Source organism: Alnus glutinosa, chromosome 7, assembly GCF_958979055.1.
Source record: "Alnus glutinosa chromosome 7, dhAlnGlut1.1, whole genome shotgun sequence".
NCBI lineage: Eukaryota > Viridiplantae > Streptophyta > Magnoliopsida > Fagales > Betulaceae > Alnus > Alnus glutinosa.
In genome coordinates this window covers 30,045,362-30,064,128 of record NC_084892.1, presented here as the reverse complement: position 1 = coordinate 30,064,128, position 18,767 = coordinate 30,045,362, and the positions used below count along the sequence as shown (strand labels likewise).

Sequence of the window (18,767 nt, the reverse complement as noted above, 5' to 3'; positions counted from 1 at the left end):
AGTATAATCTCTTTTTTTCTTCCTTATATATTAACAGGCCCAACCAAGGAATGTCTACAATTTCCAAAAGCCTTTAGGTGCAATTGCCCCCCGTTTACACTATGTAGCTCCGCCCCTGATGTCAAGATCGTACCTTAGAATATGATGTATTTGCAACTTTACTCCTACCCTTCAATTGTTTTTCAGTAGGCCATAGCTGAAAGTGACAAGAAGGCAGTGGATGGAGGCAGCAAAGGAAGGACATTGTCTTGGCTTCAAAGTTAGAAACTTGGTCCCTTCTTGAGTACTTTCCTTCTGTACTTCGATACTGTCAAAGAAGAAACCTTGGAGATCGATACATATAAATGTGAGGTCCATGAGATATGCAAAATGTGGTTTTGTGACTCAGCACCATGGATACCCACACTAGGAATTCTGGGTTGCATATTCTCTCTCTGCTGGCCATTTTTATGATTCTTCTTCAATATTCGAGTTCCACTACATTTGGTGCCAGTGAAGAGGAGCAATTGGAAACCATGGTGGAGGGTGCTGAAAATCATTTAGCATATCCTGGCAGAAGTTATGGGTACCCATTAGAGTTTAGAGAGTTTTCTTATTTTCCCAGTTTTTTCAAGTTAACTTTTTTGTATGTGTATCTGTTTGACTATGGAACTTATATTTAGCATTTTAATTCATGTGCTTAGGATTGGTGATCTGGGGACGATGGAGGATGATCCATGGCTAATGGTGCAGAAGAAAGGGAACCAATTTGTGGTTGACGACCAACCTTTCTATGTAAATGGCTTCAACACTTATTGGTTGATGGTATTTGCTGCGGATGAATCAACCAGAGTAAAGGTCACGGATGTGTTTAAACAAGCATCTTCGGTGGGTCTAACAGTTTGCAGAACTTGGGCATTTAATGATGGACAGTGGCGAGCTCTTCAGAAATCTCCATCGGTTTACGACGAAGAAGTTTTCAAGGTATTCTCAAGGATTAAATACCTCTTTGTCTCATGTGTTATAAAAATTTTATTTTTTGTTTTCTCAGTTTTTGTTTTTTATATATATATACACACATGTGCTATACGAAAAGACGGAGATGGTAGCTACGTCAATTTTTTCCGTCCAAAATTGACGGATTTCCACGTCAGCGACATGTGACACCATTGAAATTAGACACATGGCTACACAATTTTTTTCATTTTTTTTTCTAGTTTCAAGCCTTTTTAAAAATAAAAAATAAAAAAAAAATTAGGAGTGGCTGAACTTTAAAGCCACACAAAGGTGGCCGGCCGCCCTCATTTGGCCTGGGGGCCAAAATTTTAAAAAAAAAAAAAAGAAAAAGAAAAAGAAAAAAAGTTTTGGCATATAAGGAACCATCCTCATGGGCCACGGGGGTGGCCGGCCAAACCACCCCAGGCCAAATGGGTGGCTCAACCCACCCCTACAATTTTTTTATTTTTTTAAGAAAAAGCCTTAAAATAAAAAACCAATATACCATTTATGATACTTATTGAAATCACATGGGGTCCATCGTGAAATTTATAAAACCACAAAGGGTATATAGTTAAAAACCGAGGTACCATTTGTGATACTTAATGAAACCACATAGGGCAAAACATGAAATTAATAAAACCAGATGGGGTTTAAAGTTACATAATTCACATACATATGTCAAACTACAAGTCAGCGTTAACGTGGTGCTAGGGGACATGTTGCAATATTACACCAACACGTGTTGGATTACGTGGCAATCCGTTAGTTTTTGACGGATGTACCATTTCGGTCTTTTCCCATAGCACAGGTATCTTCTATGAAAAAAATGAAAACTCATAAGTCAAAAAATAAAGTTTTAAAACCATATGAGGCAATTAGGTATTTAACCCTACTCTAAAACTCTTTATGGGGTGTCTTGATTATGAATTTTGCTTAGTTTTTTGCTCAATAACATCAACTTCAAGAGTCTCCAATAGCATTGAGTTGATTTAAATTTAGATGGCTTTGGTCATATTATGCAGTCACCTCTAATTCATTAATTTTCGTGTTGAGTTCGTATCGGGTTCACGGGTGTCAAAAATTTTCAGCTTTAAACAAAATGTAACTGTAAATTCATAGCAACTTAGGAATGTTTATATTTCCCCTTTCCCCCTTTTTCCCATAAAAAAAAAAAACTGAGGAATGTTTATAGTTGATAAGGATTTGCTGTTTTTGATTACAGGCCTTGGATTTTGTTGTGAGTGAAGCAAAAAAATACAAGATCAGGCTCATATTGTCATTAACTAACAACTGGGATGCATATGGTGGCAAAGCACAATACGTGAAATGGGGAAAAGCTGCCGGCCTGAATTTAACATCCGATGATGACTTCTTCTCTGATCCAACCCTCCAGAGTTACTACGAGGCACATGTTAAGGCTAGTTCCTCACTACTATTATGATCATCTTTTTGTTTGTTGAACTTGGAAACCGAGCATGAGATGCTTTACTATTCAAATCTGTATCATTAGGTCTTGGTCCTAAACTCCTAATTACAGATTAATCTCTTTCACATTTCAATCTATGTTTATAGTTTGGAAACATTTTATAATAGAAGGTATTTATAGTCTTAGAAGAGGAGAGAGTCCCACATGGAAAAAAGATAAAATAATGGTCAAGATTAAGTGTCTGTTACTATCCAAGGATCATATTTTAATGACTTGAATTATTGTATGTTAATTTCGAAATTACATATTTGTTAATGAACAAACATTGAAGCTGCTACAAAAAAAAACAAAAAAAAAAACATTGAAGCTGCTAAATTAACACTACATAGTCCACTACATACCAGTTTTAAACACTGAAATTTTCTCTTCTTTGATCTCTCTCAAAATCCTTCTGCAGTTTTAAAATTTATACTTCTTTCCTTGCTATAATAGAAACTCTGAGGGTGTTATGGTTAGGTTTCATTTTGCACAAAACGCACTCAAACTTTATAGGCTTTCTAGACTTGACTGTATCCTGGAAAAGTGTTTGTTATAACCTAGTGCATACCAATTGATCAGAATTGGTGAAAGGGCAAGACTCTGTAACACACCTTATAAGCATTTACTTTTCTGTTTTAGATTTCTTTGCTAACAATGTTGTTATATACTACTTTGATGATTTGACAATGTAGACGGTGCTTAATAGAGTCAACACAGTCACAAATATAACTTACAAGGATGACCCAACAATTCTTGCTTGGGAGCTGATGAACGAGCCTCGATGCATATCAGATCCCACTGGAAATAAACTGCAGGTTTGGGTCTTATCCATAGTAGCCTTTAAGGAGTGATTCTGTTCATTCCCTCATTTCTTAAAGTGGTTTAGTTTCATTGATTTCTAGGGATGGATACAAAAAATGGCAGTCTATGTGAAGAGCATCGATCCAAAACATTTGGTGGAGATTGGACTGGAAGGATTTTATGGTCCCTCAGCACCTGACAGAGTTCAGTTTAACCCAAATACATATGCCCAACAAGTGGGAACTGACTTTATCAGGAACCATCAGGTTTTAGGCGTTGATTTCGCTTCTGTTCACATTTATGCAGACTCTTGGTGAGTACTCAATACCTCAAATATGAAGACTTGGAACCATGATTGTTAAGAGTGCGCAGACCGATTTGAAAATCTACGTTTACAAATCTTAGGCAAAAAGGGTGCGTTTTAAATTTTAAAGGGCTAATATGTGATTGTACCAAACACCTAATTACATTTCTAAAAATAGCGTTTTTAAACTATTATTTTTAAATCGCACGTTTTGAAATGGCAAACCAAACAGAGTCATTATCATATGCTTTCGGGCATTTTTTTTAACATTCATTGGTCAAACCTTTTCTCCTTGTTATAGACATGTTTGTGATTGACTAATGCATAATCGATTTAAGGATTTCACAATCAATTTCGGATGCCCATCTGCAATTCACAAAGTCATGGATTGAAGCTCACATAGAAGACGCAGAGAAATATCTTGGGATGCCTGTTGTGTTTGCTGAATTTGGTGTATCTACAAAGGACCCTGGCTACAACTCGTCTTACCGGGACGCCCTTCTCACAACAGTATACACGACCCTCTTGAACTCTACAAAGAAGGGAGGGAGTGGGGCTGGTAGCCTTTTATGGCAGCTTTTTCCTGAAGGGACAGACTACATGGATGATGGGTATGCAATTTTTCTATCGAAATCTGCTTCAACATCAAAAATCATATCCCTTCAGTCCACAAGACTCGCGACCTTCAACTCCAAGTGTTCTTGGAAGTGTCACTGGGGCTGCAAGAAGAAGCATTCTTGGGAGACATTCCTTTACCCTGATGAACTGTAAAATTAAACATGAAAAAAAAAAAAAAAAGTCCCAATATGGTGGAAGAGGGAACATACTGATGAAAATGTAAGTTTTTATATGCAAAGACATGAATGTTAATTTCACTATTGTGAAACAAAGCAATTGACAAACAGGAAAGAAAAGGAAAACGTCTGCAAATGCCCTAAGGGGAGATCCCAATGTCTTTGGAATGCTTCAAAATCTACTTGAGCATTCAAATCTGGGTCAATATAAATGGGAAAAATCGTCTCTAAACCAGGTTCTAGCACATCTTTGGCTGATAGGTACTGTGACTTGTGTTCTTGTGATTGGTTCATCGGATCTTTTATTGGTTTATGTTCCGGAATAGGTTCATCTCTACAGTAATCGATGAACCGTGTTGTACCTGTTCTGATTCAAAATGACGAAAGAACCGGGCAGCAGTAGGAGCCCATTTCAGGAATAGAATAGAAAACAATAGTAAAGAACAGGTGTTTTATAAAGAAAGAAAAGAAATGAGAGGAAATATCATTAAACGAAGAGCTGATGCCCTGTTCCACTAGTACATATATGTTACAGTGTCCCAAGATATACAAAAATATGATATCAGTATAAATCTTATTGTCGATTCTGATCAAAAGATTTGATCCTGGCATGGGCACGCCTTTTGAATACTCCTTCAGTCAGAAATATCCTTGGCACTGATGGTGCTAATTAAATCCGTAAAGAAAGCTAATTTGCCAAATGAGAATTTAACTTTTTAATATTTGGGGGAAAAAAACTCTGAATTACTGTGACTAGTTGTAATTACACCAAAGGGTTAAGTAAAATGTAAAGACTACTTTTAGCAGGCAATGCATGGTTAAGTACCTCAGTCACCTTATGCAAAAATGGCATGTTCATAAATTGGCCTGCGAGCTATTCATAAAGCCTCTCCAATCCATTTGCTACTGTTTTATCTCAAGCTTCAAAATATTTAAGCAAAATCTTCTTACAGCTCCCTGTCATGGACTGAAAACAAAAATATTATGTTGAATCAGCTTGAAAGGTACAGCAGAAAAGTAAACATATAAATCATTTGTGAGTCACAAGATACTATATAAAAACAAGATTGGCCTTGGAGGGACACAGCAAGTGACTTAATCAATTAGGAATCGTTCACCCAGCATCAGCCAAATGGAGGATTAATCAAACAACACTTTGACCTCATTTTGCTGGTCATCATTTCTGTTTCTTACTACAGCTTGTGGACACAAAGAAGAGTTGTGTTTTGACACGGGTGTTACTTGCCAGACAAAAGAACTCCCTAAAATCTAGACATAGTGACACAACTATATATGTTTTTTTTGTGCAAAACTAATGTATTAAAGATACATTATTATAAGAGCAATGGATAGTAGAAATAACATCAGAAGACAAGTTGCTTGGCAAAAATAAATGACACTCTTATGGTGGGCATGACCGTTGAGCACACAAGTGTCCTACATGGCTACATGGCAAATATTCAACAGGATAAGTCCTAGAAATCATAGATTTTTTGGGTCCCCAATTTTTTTTAGCAATCAAATAGAAGTTGATACGTTGTCATGTCAAATTTAAAGGTATTAAACCGAAAAGTTGCAGAAAATGAAAGAGTATGAGAAGGCAAAACATTTACTCACATCCCAAGTAGCTCACTTCCTATTAAAGCTTAATTTTGAAAGAACAGCAACTGCCTGGTCACCACCCAACAGGAAATAAGGATGCGTCAGAGCAGCAGCAGCAGAGATACGCCCTCTTCTAAGAAACCCTCTCTCTGATACAAGCTTTGTGGCCAGATCCCACCCTCTACCCGAGTCGAGATCAAGAATTGTTAAGTCAGGCCTAAACCGCGTATACTCCCTCCATTTATTTAAGTCATATCCAACTGTTTTTATTTCTAAATTGAAATTCTTTAAGCCTGCTGTAGATCTTAAGGTAGGTATTGCCATTTGCAAGAGTACAATCCCGGCAGAATACATATCAAACAGATCAGGACTGTTCAGCTGCAACAATATTTGCAAACACCACTTAGCGCTTCAAGGAACAAAATACCATAACATGGTTGGCAATAGAAAAATAATGCATTCACATGAGATGTATGCTCTGTAGTTAAAAGCAAGCCAATAATGCTTTTGACAGATCAGATTATGCTCTGAATCCCAATAAGTACAAATAAATCCAATGAATCAAATCATTATCATATGAAGTCAATAGCAGGTCCAGTAGTCATTATTTATTTTGCTATTTCCACATACCTCCTTGCAAGCAACAAAAATTTGACATGTTCCTTCACAGATACACACCAAAAAGAGTAGGCAGAAATTATGTAACCTGCCAGAGGATTGGAGAAAGAAGGGCAGCAATTGGCTCTGGAGGCGGACTTGGTGTTTCCTCCGGGAGTACGTATAGTTCAGGTGGACAATAATCAGGATCAAGCAGGCCACGGTTGGGCACATAGTTCTTGCCAATCCGAAGGTCTGTGGCTGCCCCAAAGTCTATGAGCTTGATCTGTCCCCTTTTTGTCACCACTAAGTTTGCAGGCTTTACATCACGATGAACAATGCCCGTGTCATGGATTTTCTTTAGTGAGGTAATAATTTGGCGCATTATTTGCTTGATGATCAAAGCATCCCGTTTAACAGAGTCCACTCCCTGCAAGACACGCCCAAACATGACAGACTCCAAGTTTAAAGGGAAGTTCCGATTCTTCATGTAATCAGCAAGATCTTGATCGCCCTGTCACATGGATATCCCTACAATTAGTCTGCGGGACAGTATGTGCATCCCTATTGGAATTTAGTATTGTAGAAAAATCTGCATGCATATGATACAAGGAAGTCTTGTATCAAGTAATCCTATAAAGGTCAAAATAAATAAACCAATAAGCCATTAAGCCCCAATTAAGGGCATAACTCGGGTATACTTATCCTCCATGCATTCAGTATCACGAACTCATACCATTCAGTGAGTCCTAATTGTCATGTAATGCATATGTGTTTGATCTATAAAACTGCACCTCAAATTTCCACACAAGCCACTTTCCCCCCTTTGTGAATTGTGAATTTGTTTTGTCAGCAACAAAACTTCCAAGGAACTCGGCACACGTTTCAGGAGCTGCTCTAGACAGCCTGTAGTTAAACCACTCTTCAAAATCACCACATTCTTCAGCCCCTTGGATTCCAACCTTCACCTGCACATTCCCACCAAAAAAAAAACTATTTTATAAATTTATACATCAGACAAGGATTAGAAAATGTTGCAAGGACAGGAATAATTTTAAGTTCAAAATTCCATGACTTCTCTTTTCTAAAAAATAAAGTCCCAAACCTGACCCAAGTTTAGACTTTGAGATATTTGGCTTATTAATCAGAACACAACTTTACAGAACCACATATGGTAAAATGTTAATTTAAATAATTAAATTCACCATTAATATAAGATAAAAAGGTAATTTAACATGGTATAAGAGTTGAAGTATTGAATTCGAACCTTGTTTCTATAACTCTCCTCCAAATTAAATTCATCATTTCCTATCGGCTTAAGCTTTTGAGATAACCGGTGATTTAAACAGACTTAACCAAAATGCAAAAAGTTCTATGCTTCTAATTGGTTACATAAAAAAAAAAAAAAAAAAAAAAAATCAAATAACCTCTATTTTATTAAGCAAAACCTAATCAACAATGCCCACCTAAGGGAAACTGGAAATAACTCAAAGACATATAAAACATATATACTTAAAAACATCCGAAGCCAAATATGTATCCAGAAAAAGAACAATATAATACCATGAGCCATCACAGAGATTACCTTTTTCAGAATGACCTTCTCCTTGACCCTCTCATCCAACTCCAAAGCATTTTTTCTTCCTCTCTTCTGTACCTTCGTTTCTGCAGCCACGTTCTTGGGAACAATGGCTCCAGAATAAACAATACCAAAAGACCCTTCTCCCAGTTTTCTTCCTATCACAAAATCAGAAGTCTTCAAGTTCCTCTTTCCAGTCAAACCATCCAAACCCAGTTGCAGAGGAGCCAGAAGGTATGCATCAATGGCACCTAGAAGAACACCAGGCCTGGCAGTTAAATAAATCCAAGTGAGCCCAGCAAATACCAGAAACCCCCACTTCTCCATCTCTGGTAGTTCCCCAGTAAATCTCTGAAACTGCAAAAACCCATATCGGAAAACAGGAAACTGATCCAGATGAAGCGTGTTCTCCAGCAGATCTTCTAGGATGTTTCCAAGGAGTGCATTACACCTTGCTGGGTTACTTTTGCAGCGGTTTGTGAAGAGACAGAGATTAGTTGGAGAAGCCAGCTTCAAAGCAGAGAAGCAGGCGCTTCTGGGATTATGTCGAAGAGTACTTGGAGTTGGACAAAGCAGAGAAGCCATGGCTGTACCCCAACGAGGAGCTTACGTTTAGCTTCTTTAGGGATACATAGTAGCGTCAGCAGAGGGTGGCGTTTGGCCACGTGGGTTTCGTAATGTTATCCAGGAAGGTACGTAAAGTGTGAGAGTCGGCACTTTCACTCGTTGTTCTAACTCTAAATAAATAAAAGAATTTAAGTATATTTATTTATCTCTTAGAATTTATTATTTATTATTTTATCTCAAAATCAATAATAATTTAATCAAACTCAATATTTTTATAGAATATAAATTTATATTTTTAATGTGACTAAAATTATTAACATTATCATTAAAAAATGTTACATACCACACAAATATCCTATAAAGGGTGACAAAGTTTAGTAACCATTAAATTAATTATTATTAAAAAAAAAAATCTAATGGCTATTAAATCTTGTCACCTCAATTTTGTGATATATTTGTGAAATATACAGCATTTCTCTAAAATATTATATGATAATGCTAAAAATCAAATCACTTTTTCTTCTTTATTTTTCACAACTATCCCACAATGATGTAATAGTTTCAACTAACTCTTAATCAAATCTAAAGATTGGTTGAATATTAAATAATAGAAGTGCTAAAATAATTTATTTATTTGTTAATTCTCTGTAATACATTATTAATTGTAATTAAACTGAATAAATCATGAGAAGAGAACCTTAAACTAATATATAAATAAACAAGCCCAATAATGGTATAAATATATAATTCTTTGTCAAACAAGCAAACATAACCATGGTTGTAATAAACTGCCTTAAAGTACAATTTTAAGGTTAACCAAAGGAAAATTAAAATAGTAGCACAAACTACTGGAATTGCAAAGGTCACAAGACCCCGAAGCCAAATTGGTAATAAAACAACATAACTTGCATCTAGCAGAACATGGAGCTGTCCTTCTGAAGAAAAGAGGCTGCAGGTCTCACATAACTGAAGCCCGTGAAGGGGTTTCCACCAGCATTCGGACTTGCAGCCGGCGAAACCACCACTGGCATGTCAGTCAAGCGCTTCTCGAAGTTGGCTACACAGTGCTTCCCGGCAACTTCAGGACGAAAACTTGGCTGGATTTGTCGGGCCTCCAGCTTTTTCCAGTTGATTTGCTTGAACCATTTGTGGAGCTTAATTTCCTCGCCCCCTGTAGGTCCGCTACCCAGGCGCTTGTTTGCTTCTTTTGTTAGCAGCTATAAGAGGACAGATACGGGTTTAGATCTCTCTCTCATCGATGAGGAGAACTATACATCTAGTTGCATTCTTTGTAATAGTTGAAACAATAGACGAGTTTTCTCAACTCTATATTCTATGGCAGGTTATTTCCTATTTATAAATAACGTTCACTAAGACACAAATTGGGTTTTATACAGGCAGATACTCCGAGAAAAGAAGAAAACAGATAATGCTGATTAGGTAGACCAGGCTAAAAAGACTCAGAAAACCGGTAGAGTAATATCTCAATTAATAGAGGATGTGCCAATTACATAGAAAACATAGATGGAGTATGAAGCTTTACCGCTTTCAACAGAGAATGTGCTTCACTTGACAAAAATGCTGGCAGCTTGATCTTTTCCTTCACTATCTTTTGCTGGATTTTTTGTCGATTCCCAGTAAAAGGAGGCTGTACAAACAGAAAGCAGAACGAAACAATTTAACAGTTTTGGTACCACAAACTGCTGTCCTATCATGTTATAAAATTTTGGTTCTAAGCTGCATAGTCTTTGACCGCATTGAGACATGTTGATTTGTAATCTCATGTATCCAATACAATCTGACGCATCCATACACTAAAAAGAAATCTATTAGCGTGTCGAGTATTAAATAACATTACCAAAAATGACAATCATTTTCATGGTATTGCTTATGGAATAGAAAAGGTGGAAACTGGAAAGTACTACTTCAAAGAAGACGAGGAAAGATTATTCTAAAAAATAACACACCAAAATCAACAAATAAACACAAGTAGAAAACTAACCTTGCCAGTTAGCATCTCAAATATTAGGACTCCCACGCTCCACCAGTCTGCGGCCTTATCATGGCCCTTTCCAAGAACAATTTCAGGCGACATGTATTCTAAAGTTCCGCACATAGAATTAGATCTCGTACTTTCATCGAATTTCTTTGCCAGTCCAAAATCAGTCAACATTGCCTAATTGAGTAATGGGTAACTGTCAGCTAGACATTTCTTCATTGAGGGGTTGCAATCAGCATGTTCGCACACACAAAAGCACAGATGCAAACACACGCACATAAACAATGAGAGAGAGAGAGACAGAGAGAGTACATGGCCATCTTCATCGAGTAGGATATTTTCAGGTTTAAGATCCCTATGCATTATGCCATTTGCATGAAGGTGAGAAACTGCAGAAACAATCTCAGCTGCATAAATACGAGCAAGATCCTCCCTGTAAAATAAAAACAAAAAGATAGACGAATTAGCCCCAATACTTGCACACTCTTGAATAGACTAAAACGTTGAAATCAGGCGTACCTGAAAAGGCCTTGGTGGTAGAGCTGAAAGAAAAGGTGACCTCCATTTACAAAATCCAGCACAAGATATAGTCTATATTTGGTCTGCATGGCAGAATAACTCGAGTCAGTAGTCTTATTATGAAGAATTTTACAAACTAAGCTGATTTAGATTCAGATACCGTCACCCCAGTACATCTTTGAGTAAGCATCATTCATGCTAGAGAGAAACTTTTAAGATCACAATAATATATACCAAGGGGATGCTCAGATAAAAATCAAGAACAGCAGCAAAAACTGAGGCATATCGAACAGTAAAACTTCAAAAAATTTAAGTAAGGAAGAAATTACTTGGAATGAGTATCTGAGCTGGACAATGAATGAGTGATCTACTTTTGTCAAGATATCCCTCTCAGCTTTCATGTATTCAGCATGATTCTTCTCCATGATCTTGTCCTTGCGCATAACCTTCATTGCATATATTTCTGAGCTACCCTTTTTCCTCACCTGATATACCTTTGCAAACGCACCCTGCCCAACAAACTTCAAAATATCAAAATCTTCAATGCCCACACTCTCAACCTTCACAGAATTTTCATCAATGTCGTTAAAGGGTTTCTCAATTTTGCTATCATTCGAAGGCTCCTGAAGTTCTTTAACGGTTTCTCCATGAACACACTCTACTAGTTCCTCCGAATCTTCTGACTCATGTATAGTGAGCTTGCTGATCTTCAATGATTGACTTATACAAGAAGAAGGGCCAACCAGAGAATGTGATCGGGTGTAAATGACGACAGGGTCCTCATAAATTAGCTCACTGGCATCTTCAACAGTAAGAGAGTCACAAGAATCACCATAATTCACTTCTATTGACGTTTGAACTGGAAGAGGACCAAATACGTCAGAGAAATCCAGTTCAACATGATCAATAACTGCAGCATCTGTGGGGTTCACAGGAAAAAGTAACTGTGTTTGTAATGGTTTGCAAATGCCAGTCTTGGTCAAACCAGGTAATTGAGATGAAACCATGTTGCCAAGTTCAAAGGAGGGATCAGGACCGGCAGATGCCCAAATTAATAGCAATTACAGGGTGATCTCCCCAAGAGCCTTGAAGACCCGCACAGCAGAAGGACGCCTATCAATAGCCTTAATTAACAGGAAGTCTCCGAATGCAAAAGGAGTTCCCAAGAATTTAGGCAGCAAGCAAAACAGAATCCAGAAGAAGATGATGTTCTTGTTTCCCGATTTACAGGAAACCACGGATGTCTCAGTAATTCTTGAATTCATGAAGATCAAGTTGTCAAATCTGTACATCAAGGTCAAATACAAGGATAAAACACGTAAGTAATGCAAATTTGAAAGGAAAACTCGTAAATTATAATTTTTTTTAAAAAAAAGTTCATAAATTATAATAACAAAAGTGCAAGAACTAAAAATATTTTGTGGCAGAACGAAGCTTCTCTAATAGAAGTCCACCCTCAGAAAACCCAAAAAATAAAGAAGTGAACAGATACTAACCAAACAGAAAGAGATCTGGGTGGGGGAAGCAAAGCTAAGGAATATGTGACGTATCGATTTATGAGCAAATGGACATATTATAAGTAATAATTAAAATTTTCAGGCTTTTTTCACTGTGTATACACACTATCACATAATTCGCAAAAATAAATTCGAATCCAAAAACAGAAACACTGATCATGAACAACAGATGTGCGAAGAAGAAATGTTGAACCAATGCAGGAGCAAAAAAAAAAAAAAAAAAAAAAAAAAAAAAATTGGACTTTTATAAAAATAACAAACAATAACTAAAGAATCAAAACCAAAACTTTATAGTCTCCGCACATTTTCATTAGGTTAAGGTAATCCCCAAAACCAAAACCTAATAAAGATATGATTAGCGAGCGAATCTTATATAAGAAGCAATCAGGCTTTTGCATGCAAAAACGTTGGGAGGTTCACAATATGCAAAATCAAAATCAAAATCAAAACCTAACAGATTTGGAACCCAAGCGAATCATACAACAAAGATCCAATTCAACCCACAGCCCGACACAATCCAGCGTGTAATCAGATCTCTTCAAACAAATCCATAGCCATCGCGTTGATTACTCACTTTACAATTATGTCATATATATATTAATTCAAATTAATATTGAATTACGAAGAAGAAAATTGAAATTCAAAGTACCTGGAGCGTTGCACAGGGAGAGGCCTAGGGTGAACTGTAGAGCGTGTTTTTTGTGAGTTTTTTAACGAATGCCTCGCGTCGCCGCTTATAAAACGAAGGACACTCCTTGAAAAGTTGGGAATTGATGCTCGCGTTTTGACTCCTAACACGTGGCTTCGTTTGGGATGGTCCGATCCGCCAAGTTTCGACCATGCGATGCTGATGCGTGCCATTGCCTTTGGAATATGCTTTTCGGATCTTGTAATGCCTCTGGCTCTAATCTACAGCCGTGCACGCTATTCTATTTATAAAAATCTACGCTTTTTTACCAATTTAATTACAACCGTGAGATTGATTTTATCACATACGATCAAATATAACTTTCTTAGTAACTTCTCTAATTTCAAAATCCTATACTACTAAATCTTAAATATAGTTGAAGATAAAGAATAATATTATATACAACGTGGATTTGGCTATTCTAAATACATTATAGGTGATGAAGTTTTTTTTTTTACAACATGTAAACTAAATTTATATAATATTTTTATTCTATAATTATTTTACAATGCTGACGAGCCTGATATGATAGTCTCATTTAAATATCTTGCGATAAAAATGTAATTTATAACCTTACTTTAAAAGTAATTATCAAATTGTAAGTAAACTTTAGTCTTTCTTTAAAATTGTTGCTCAAAATTATTAATGAAGTTGGATAATGTTTGCTAATTTTTTTTTAATGAATATTTGTAATTTTAATTTAAAAAATATATATTTTTAATGTTTGTTATCTTGCTTATCACATCAAAGAGTAATGTTACAATTTTATTGAATTATTTTATCCATGTTTCGGTTTGCATATTCACCAATGGAAATTCAGGGAAAACATAACGAACCCATTCCGAGCTTCGGTGGACTGTTGGATGTACTTCACTTTCTGAAACCCCGAGCTTCTAGAGTTCCACCGCCATGTGTGACTGCCTTTCCTCGACCCCACTACGCTTTTCGGTCACCAGATATCGGAAATTCGGGCTCACCAAATCCAATCGGAGGCCGCAGAACGAACTGATTCCGTGCATCCACATCCGAAACTTCCCAAGGCTAACGAAATCCCACTGTAGAAATCCCAACGAGGTGTTCGGGCCAGAGGAGTACGGGTCTTACGGCGAATTGGGGTTCAAGGAGAAAGGAGAAAATAGCTCCGGCGGTGGTGAAACGGCGCCGTCGGGTTTGAATATCCTTGAATTGAAAGGTTCTTTGGGGGATGGGAAGAGGAGTACAAGGGGCGAGGAAAGTGTAGAACAGAAGGAATTGGTTGAAGTTGGAAAGATGGGGCTGAGGAAAGGGAGACAAATGATGCGGAGGTCGAATATGGTGGCAAAGCAAGTGATCAGCATTCGAAGCGCTTTAAGCTTGGGCTTCGTCTCGGAGCTTTGGGTGGACACCACATCTGTAAGTGATAATATAATGTATAAAAATAGTTTATGCGAGTACTTTTCCAATAATTGCTATAACATCTTGAATATATTTTTGTTTCTTCAGTGGGTGGTTTTGTTTGGGCAAGTGAGGCCAAGTTTGCTTTCCGGGGAATCAGAAAGTTTTCTTCTTGAGGATGTCAGCCAGGTAGATGGTTTTTTTTTTTTTTTTTTTTTTTGTGGAATTATTGTCTTTAATGGGATCATTTACTCGGTTTCCATCTTTCTCTTTATAGCTTGATATAGATAAGTCTTGGCCCACAGGCCACAAGTATAGTGTATCATTTTTCAGTATGTTGTATCTGTTAGTTACATATAATATTCATTTCAATGGCACGGACTTCCTTCTCTTTCAATGTGCAATAAAAACGATGACTTGGTAAGGATGATATGAACATATATGGGTTGCTTTTGGAACCTACATTGTTTAAGATATTGCCTTCTTCTTGGTCATTTGTTCTGACCTCTTTCAGAATTTCAGTATATGCATATCTGGTTTGATGTATAACAATGAACGCCATCCTTGTGGCATGGCGGTTTGTTTGCTGTCCTGTTAGTTCTCGTGCTAGTATTTCAGTTTGAGTAATGTTAAAAACTACATTTTTATCCCCACAACTATCCCACAATACTGACGTGGTAATCTCAAGTCTCAACCAACCTTTAGATAAGTTGTTATTTAAAAATAATAAATAAAATCAAAGGATTATTGGGACTGTCATGTCAACATTGTGGGATAAAAATATGGTTTCTAGCATTACTCATTCTAGTATAGTCATGTTATGTGTTGTCTTTGACCATATGTAATAAGTTCTCTAGTTCTCAGGGAATTGATGGATATATTTGATTCCTATTTGAAGGAGCTTGGGTGCCTTTTAGATATGCAAACCATAATATCTTTTATCTGTCTTGATTCTAAGTTTAAGGACGTTGTTGGTCATTCTGTACGTTATGCAATCTGTTATTCTTTGCAGGTTGGTGATGTTGTTCTCGTCCGAGATGAGAGTGTTATGGAGAATGAGTTTAAAATGGTTGGACTGGAAACCTTGGTATGTTCCATTGTTTCCTCTCCCACTAAACCTTATTAAAATGAACATATCATTTGTTATGATTGTATACACCTTATTTTCCCTTTTCTTTAGGGGTTGGGCCGGGGATTCTTCATCTGGTAGGCTGTGCATAAGAAAAGATTGGGCATGAATGCTTATGGCTGAGTGGTAGAGATCTCTGCCCAACAAACACATGGTCAATTGTAATCCTTGCTAGAAAAATAAGTTAAATAAAAGAAGTAAAAAAATGTCGTATTATTGTAAGATATTTTTATTAAAAATATTGAAGGAAATGTACAAGATGCACCCAAAATGTTTGGAAAAACTTAATACTGGATTTTGCCTAAGTCAAGTCATAGATCTAAACATCAGGTGGAGCCTCTACAGAAATTTCAGAATTTAAGTTGCTAAAACATGGATGGCTCTCCTTTTATTAGTCCTGTTTGGACATCTTGGTGCAATAGAATCATTCTGTTGTCTTGTAGTAATTAGTTCATTAACTCAGTTAGTTTTCATCCAAGTGAAAACGAGTCTATTTAATTTATGCTCAGGATAATTACTAGTGACATTCTGATATCTGTGTGACTTTTAGCTAAAGAATGAATTTGTGCTGTAAGGAAACAGATGGGAGAAGGCATGCTCTTGGATGCCTCTATTTGTGGGACTGGCTGTAGATAGTGGATTCGGTGTTAGCTTCTTCAGAGTATTTCATAGAAACATCTAATTTTGAGATTTTAACTTGTGATGTTTGTTAGGTAGGATACAAAGTTGTAACGCCGGGTCGTCGGAATATTGGGAAGGTGAGTCTATTTCTCAATCAATCTTCATTCCTCATTATCTCTTCTACAATCATCTTATAGTTTACATGTTGATTTTCTAGGTACGGGGTTATAGCTTTAACATTAATTCAGGAGCCGTTGAATCATTGGAGCTTGATTCATTCGGAATCTCCATTATTCCATCAAGTTTGGTAGGTGCACTTAAAAGGAAAACCCAAATAATTTGAGTGCAGATTGCTTGCAATTTACTTTTTACCATTTTGAATGATTCTGTGGTTGCATGTTCAGTTGTTAATTATCTGCTATAGTACTATTATATGTCAACCTAGGGAACACAGAGACTTAAAAAAGGATGAAGTATGTGTATTTGAAACGTATCAAATGTAGATATGGCTCATACACTGCCGGATATGTTCCATAAATTTAAAAATTAAAATTTCAAGTCAGATATTTTGGAATATGACAGGATACTTTGTGGACATGGCCGGCATATAGCTAGGAAGGACATGGCTGGGTTCAAAATAATAACTTTGTAATAACAACGGGTTCTAAATTCTGTTTTAAAATATGTAATAGTTTTAGAATTTTTTTTTTCTTTGATGAATTTTAGATATGTTTGTTAAACTTTTGGTACTTGTTATTTTTACCTTTTAAATTTTTTTTTTTTTAAATAAAAAAAATAAAAATAAAAATTAATATAATACGTAAACACGAAGGTATATTTATTGATTAACTAATTAACACATCCCAATCATATTGTATTGTCATTTCCAAGAATTATCATACTATCATATCTTTAACATATCACATCCATGCCTTTTGTCAGTATTGGTACTGCATAGTTCACAATATACCTTTTATTCAAAAAGGCATTCTCAATGAAAGTCAAATCAAATTTGCTTGTAATTTCAGGTTAGTACCTATGCTCTCTTTGTGGAGGATGTGCTGGAAGTTATACCTGATGCAGTTGTCGTGCATGAAGCTGCAGCCTCACGCATACAGAGGCTAACAAAGGTATTTTTTCAAGCATAATGAACCTGCCAGTCTCACTCTGTTGTATGCTTTATTTGTATTCAGATATTCGGATGTTCCATTCCACTTATTGATATGTGCATATACACGATTCATAAATACGCACAGGTAAAGAGGCACACATCGAAGCACACATATTAACACCCTGCCAATACTTCTTTACGATCGTACCCTATGCATGGAGTTATCTCTTAATATTCTTACAAGTTAACGGATATAAGTATATTTTTTCTTGTCACTCGGTAACTTTCAATGAGAATCTTGTCTTGTTTCTATGAGCTGCTTGGGAAATCCATGAAGTGAACCTGCCCTGCCTCTTTGGGCAATCATTACTGTACTGATTTAAAGACAATCTCAGCTTAAACAGGATTTAAGGCCTCACAAAATCCCTCCACTTTCTTAAAGCAGGGTTTCTTGGGCACCCAAAATGTGGGGATTTCCATAGATGAGCTCGGACAATATGCAGACTTTGAAAGACCTGCTGGATCTGAATACGGTCGAAGCATCAGAAGATATGGTAACCAGAGATTCCCACGAAGGAACAGTGAAGCTGAGGATGATTGGGAGCTTCCAATGGATTACCTTTGATCTTTTGGTTTTTGCTGCCAATTCTCATGTACATAGGCACATAATAGATTCTCACTGCTGTCTTTCTTCAACTGTCAATTCATTTTTACAATTACAGTCTGAAGTGCTTTGGCATTTATGGATCGGGAGCTGTTGGGCATTCAAGTGTCCCAAGTTACCATGTTTTGTTGGATTCCTTTCATGATCTAATATTGTATCATAGAACAGCATTGCAATACAGGAGAAAATAGGGTCTTTTTGCTTGTTTATGGTGAGGGTGATCGGTATTGATGTTTGACTCACAGCATCATGCTTCATGAAAAAAAATTATGTTCTGTTTTATGCCCAAGGTCAAGTATAATTTTTCTTTGCAACTGTTTTATTGTTTTCGAAAGACGAACTGTTTTCCATTTTGTGTTGTTAATGCTTTTTTTTTTTTTTTTTGGAAGAACCCAAAAGAATAATTTTAACAAAAACAGCCTCATCACTGATAGGAACCCCACTTGGAAGGAACCCTC

General features: G+C 36.6%; 4 protein-coding genes across 5 annotated transcripts; 2 read left to right on the top strand and 2 right to left on the bottom strand.

Annotated features, from left to right (window-relative positions):
* The first annotated feature begins 307 nt into the window (after positions 1-307).
* Positions 308-4,423, top strand: LOC133873105 (mannan endo-1,4-beta-mannosidase 6). The gene is made up of 6 exons (XM_062310828.1): positions 308-565; positions 684-963; positions 2,201-2,395; positions 3,136-3,258; positions 3,346-3,557; positions 3,887-4,423. Exons 1-6 carry the CDS (start codon positions 393-395, stop codon positions 4,317-4,319), a joined length of 1,416 nt encoding a protein of 471 aa, XP_062166812.1. The 5' UTR covers positions 308-392; the 3' UTR covers positions 4,320-4,423.
* A 401-nt stretch (positions 4,424-4,824) lies between these two features.
* On the bottom strand, positions 4,825-8,836 carry LOC133873104 (serine/threonine-protein kinase STN8, chloroplastic). Its single transcript, XM_062310827.1, has 5 exons — positions 8,127-8,836; positions 7,336-7,509; positions 6,651-7,055; positions 5,960-6,322; positions 4,825-5,309 (listed from the first exon to the last, which is right to left on the bottom strand). The coding sequence occupies exons 1-4, from the start codon at positions 8,703-8,705 to the stop codon at positions 5,972-5,974; spliced, it is 1,509 nt and encodes a 502-aa protein (XP_062166811.1). The 5' UTR covers positions 8,706-8,836; the 3' UTR covers positions 4,825-5,309; positions 5,960-5,971.
* Positions 8,837-9,398: 562 nt separating this feature from the next.
* On the bottom strand, positions 9,399-13,585 carry LOC133872754 (serine/threonine-protein kinase AtPK2/AtPK19-like). Its single transcript, XM_062310349.1, has 7 exons — positions 13,372-13,585; positions 11,535-12,489; positions 11,206-11,288; positions 10,999-11,119; positions 10,690-10,863; positions 10,231-10,335; positions 9,399-9,904 (listed from the first exon to the last, which is right to left on the bottom strand). Exons 2-7 carry the CDS (start codon positions 12,210-12,212, stop codon positions 9,599-9,601), a joined length of 1,467 nt encoding a protein of 488 aa, XP_062166333.1. The 5' UTR covers positions 12,213-12,489; positions 13,372-13,585; the 3' UTR covers positions 9,399-9,598.
* Positions 13,586-14,219: 634 nt separating this feature from the next.
* On the top strand, positions 14,220-18,591 carry LOC133872756 (uncharacterized). 2 transcript variants are annotated; one of them, XM_062310351.1, is made up of 7 exons: positions 14,220-14,802; positions 14,893-14,973; positions 15,797-15,871; positions 16,627-16,671; positions 16,752-16,841; positions 17,563-17,664; positions 18,091-18,591. In XM_062310351.1, the coding sequence occupies exons 1-7, from the start codon at positions 14,320-14,322 to the stop codon at positions 18,268-18,270; spliced, it is 1,056 nt and encodes a 351-aa protein (XP_062166335.1). In that variant the 5' UTR covers positions 14,220-14,319; the 3' UTR covers positions 18,271-18,591. The 2 variants fall into 2 exon arrangements, with proteins under 2 accessions (XP_062166335.1, XP_062166334.1); XM_062310350.1 differs by having other exon boundaries at positions 18,088-18,591.
* The last annotated feature ends 176 nt before the right edge of the window (positions 18,592-18,767 follow it).

What these genes read in the sequence shown, in the direction of transcription:
- LOC133873104 (XM_062310827.1), bottom strand. Translation starts at nt 8,705, where the DNA reads ATGGCTTCTCTGCTTTGTCCAACTCCAAGTACTCTTCGACATAATCCC. An exon ending in GGCTTGTGTGGAAATTTGAG is followed by an intron (nt 7,056 to 7,335) that starts GTGCAGTTTTAT and finishes TCCATGTGACAG; the next exon opens with GGCGATCAAGATCTTGCTGA. An exon ending in TTTCTCCAATCCTCTGGCAG is followed by an intron (nt 6,323 to 6,650) that starts GTTACATAATTT and finishes ATATTGTTGCAG; the next exon opens with CTGAACAGTCCTGATCTGTT.
- LOC133873105 (XM_062310828.1), top strand. Translation starts at nt 393, where the DNA reads ATGGATACCCACACTAGGAATTCTGGGTTGCATATTCTCTCTCTGCTG. An exon ending in ACTACGAGGCACATGTTAAG is followed by an intron (nt 2,396 to 3,135) that starts GCTAGTTCCTCA and finishes TTGACAATGTAG; the next exon opens with ACGGTGCTTAATAGAGTCAA. An exon ending in CACATTTATGCAGACTCTTG is followed by an intron (nt 3,558 to 3,886) that starts GTGAGTACTCAA and finishes AATCGATTTAAG; the next exon opens with GATTTCACAATCAATTTCGG.
- LOC133872754 (XM_062310349.1), bottom strand. Translation starts at nt 12,212, where the DNA reads ATGGTTTCATCTCAATTACCTGGTTTGACCAAGACTGGCATTTGCAAA. An exon ending in TTGAGATGCTAACTGGCAAG is followed by an intron (nt 10,336 to 10,689) that starts GTTAGTTTTCTA and finishes CTGTTTGTACAG; the next exon opens with CCTCCTTTTACTGGGAATCG. An exon ending in CACATTCTCTGTTGAAAGCG is followed by an intron (nt 9,905 to 10,230) that starts GTAAAGCTTCAT and finishes GTCCTCTTATAG; the next exon opens with CTGCTAACAAAAGAAGCAAA.
- LOC133872756 (XM_062310350.1), top strand. Translation starts at nt 14,320, where the DNA reads ATGTGTGACTGCCTTTCCTCGACCCCACTACGCTTTTCGGTCACCAGA. An exon ending in TGGTTGGACTGGAAACCTTG is followed by an intron (nt 15,872 to 16,626) that starts GTATGTTCCATT and finishes GATGTTTGTTAG; the next exon opens with GTAGGATACAAAGTTGTAAC. An exon ending in CCATTATTCCATCAAGTTTG is followed by an intron (nt 16,842 to 17,562) that starts GTAGGTGCACTT and finishes TTGTAATTTCAG; the next exon opens with GTTAGTACCTATGCTCTCTT.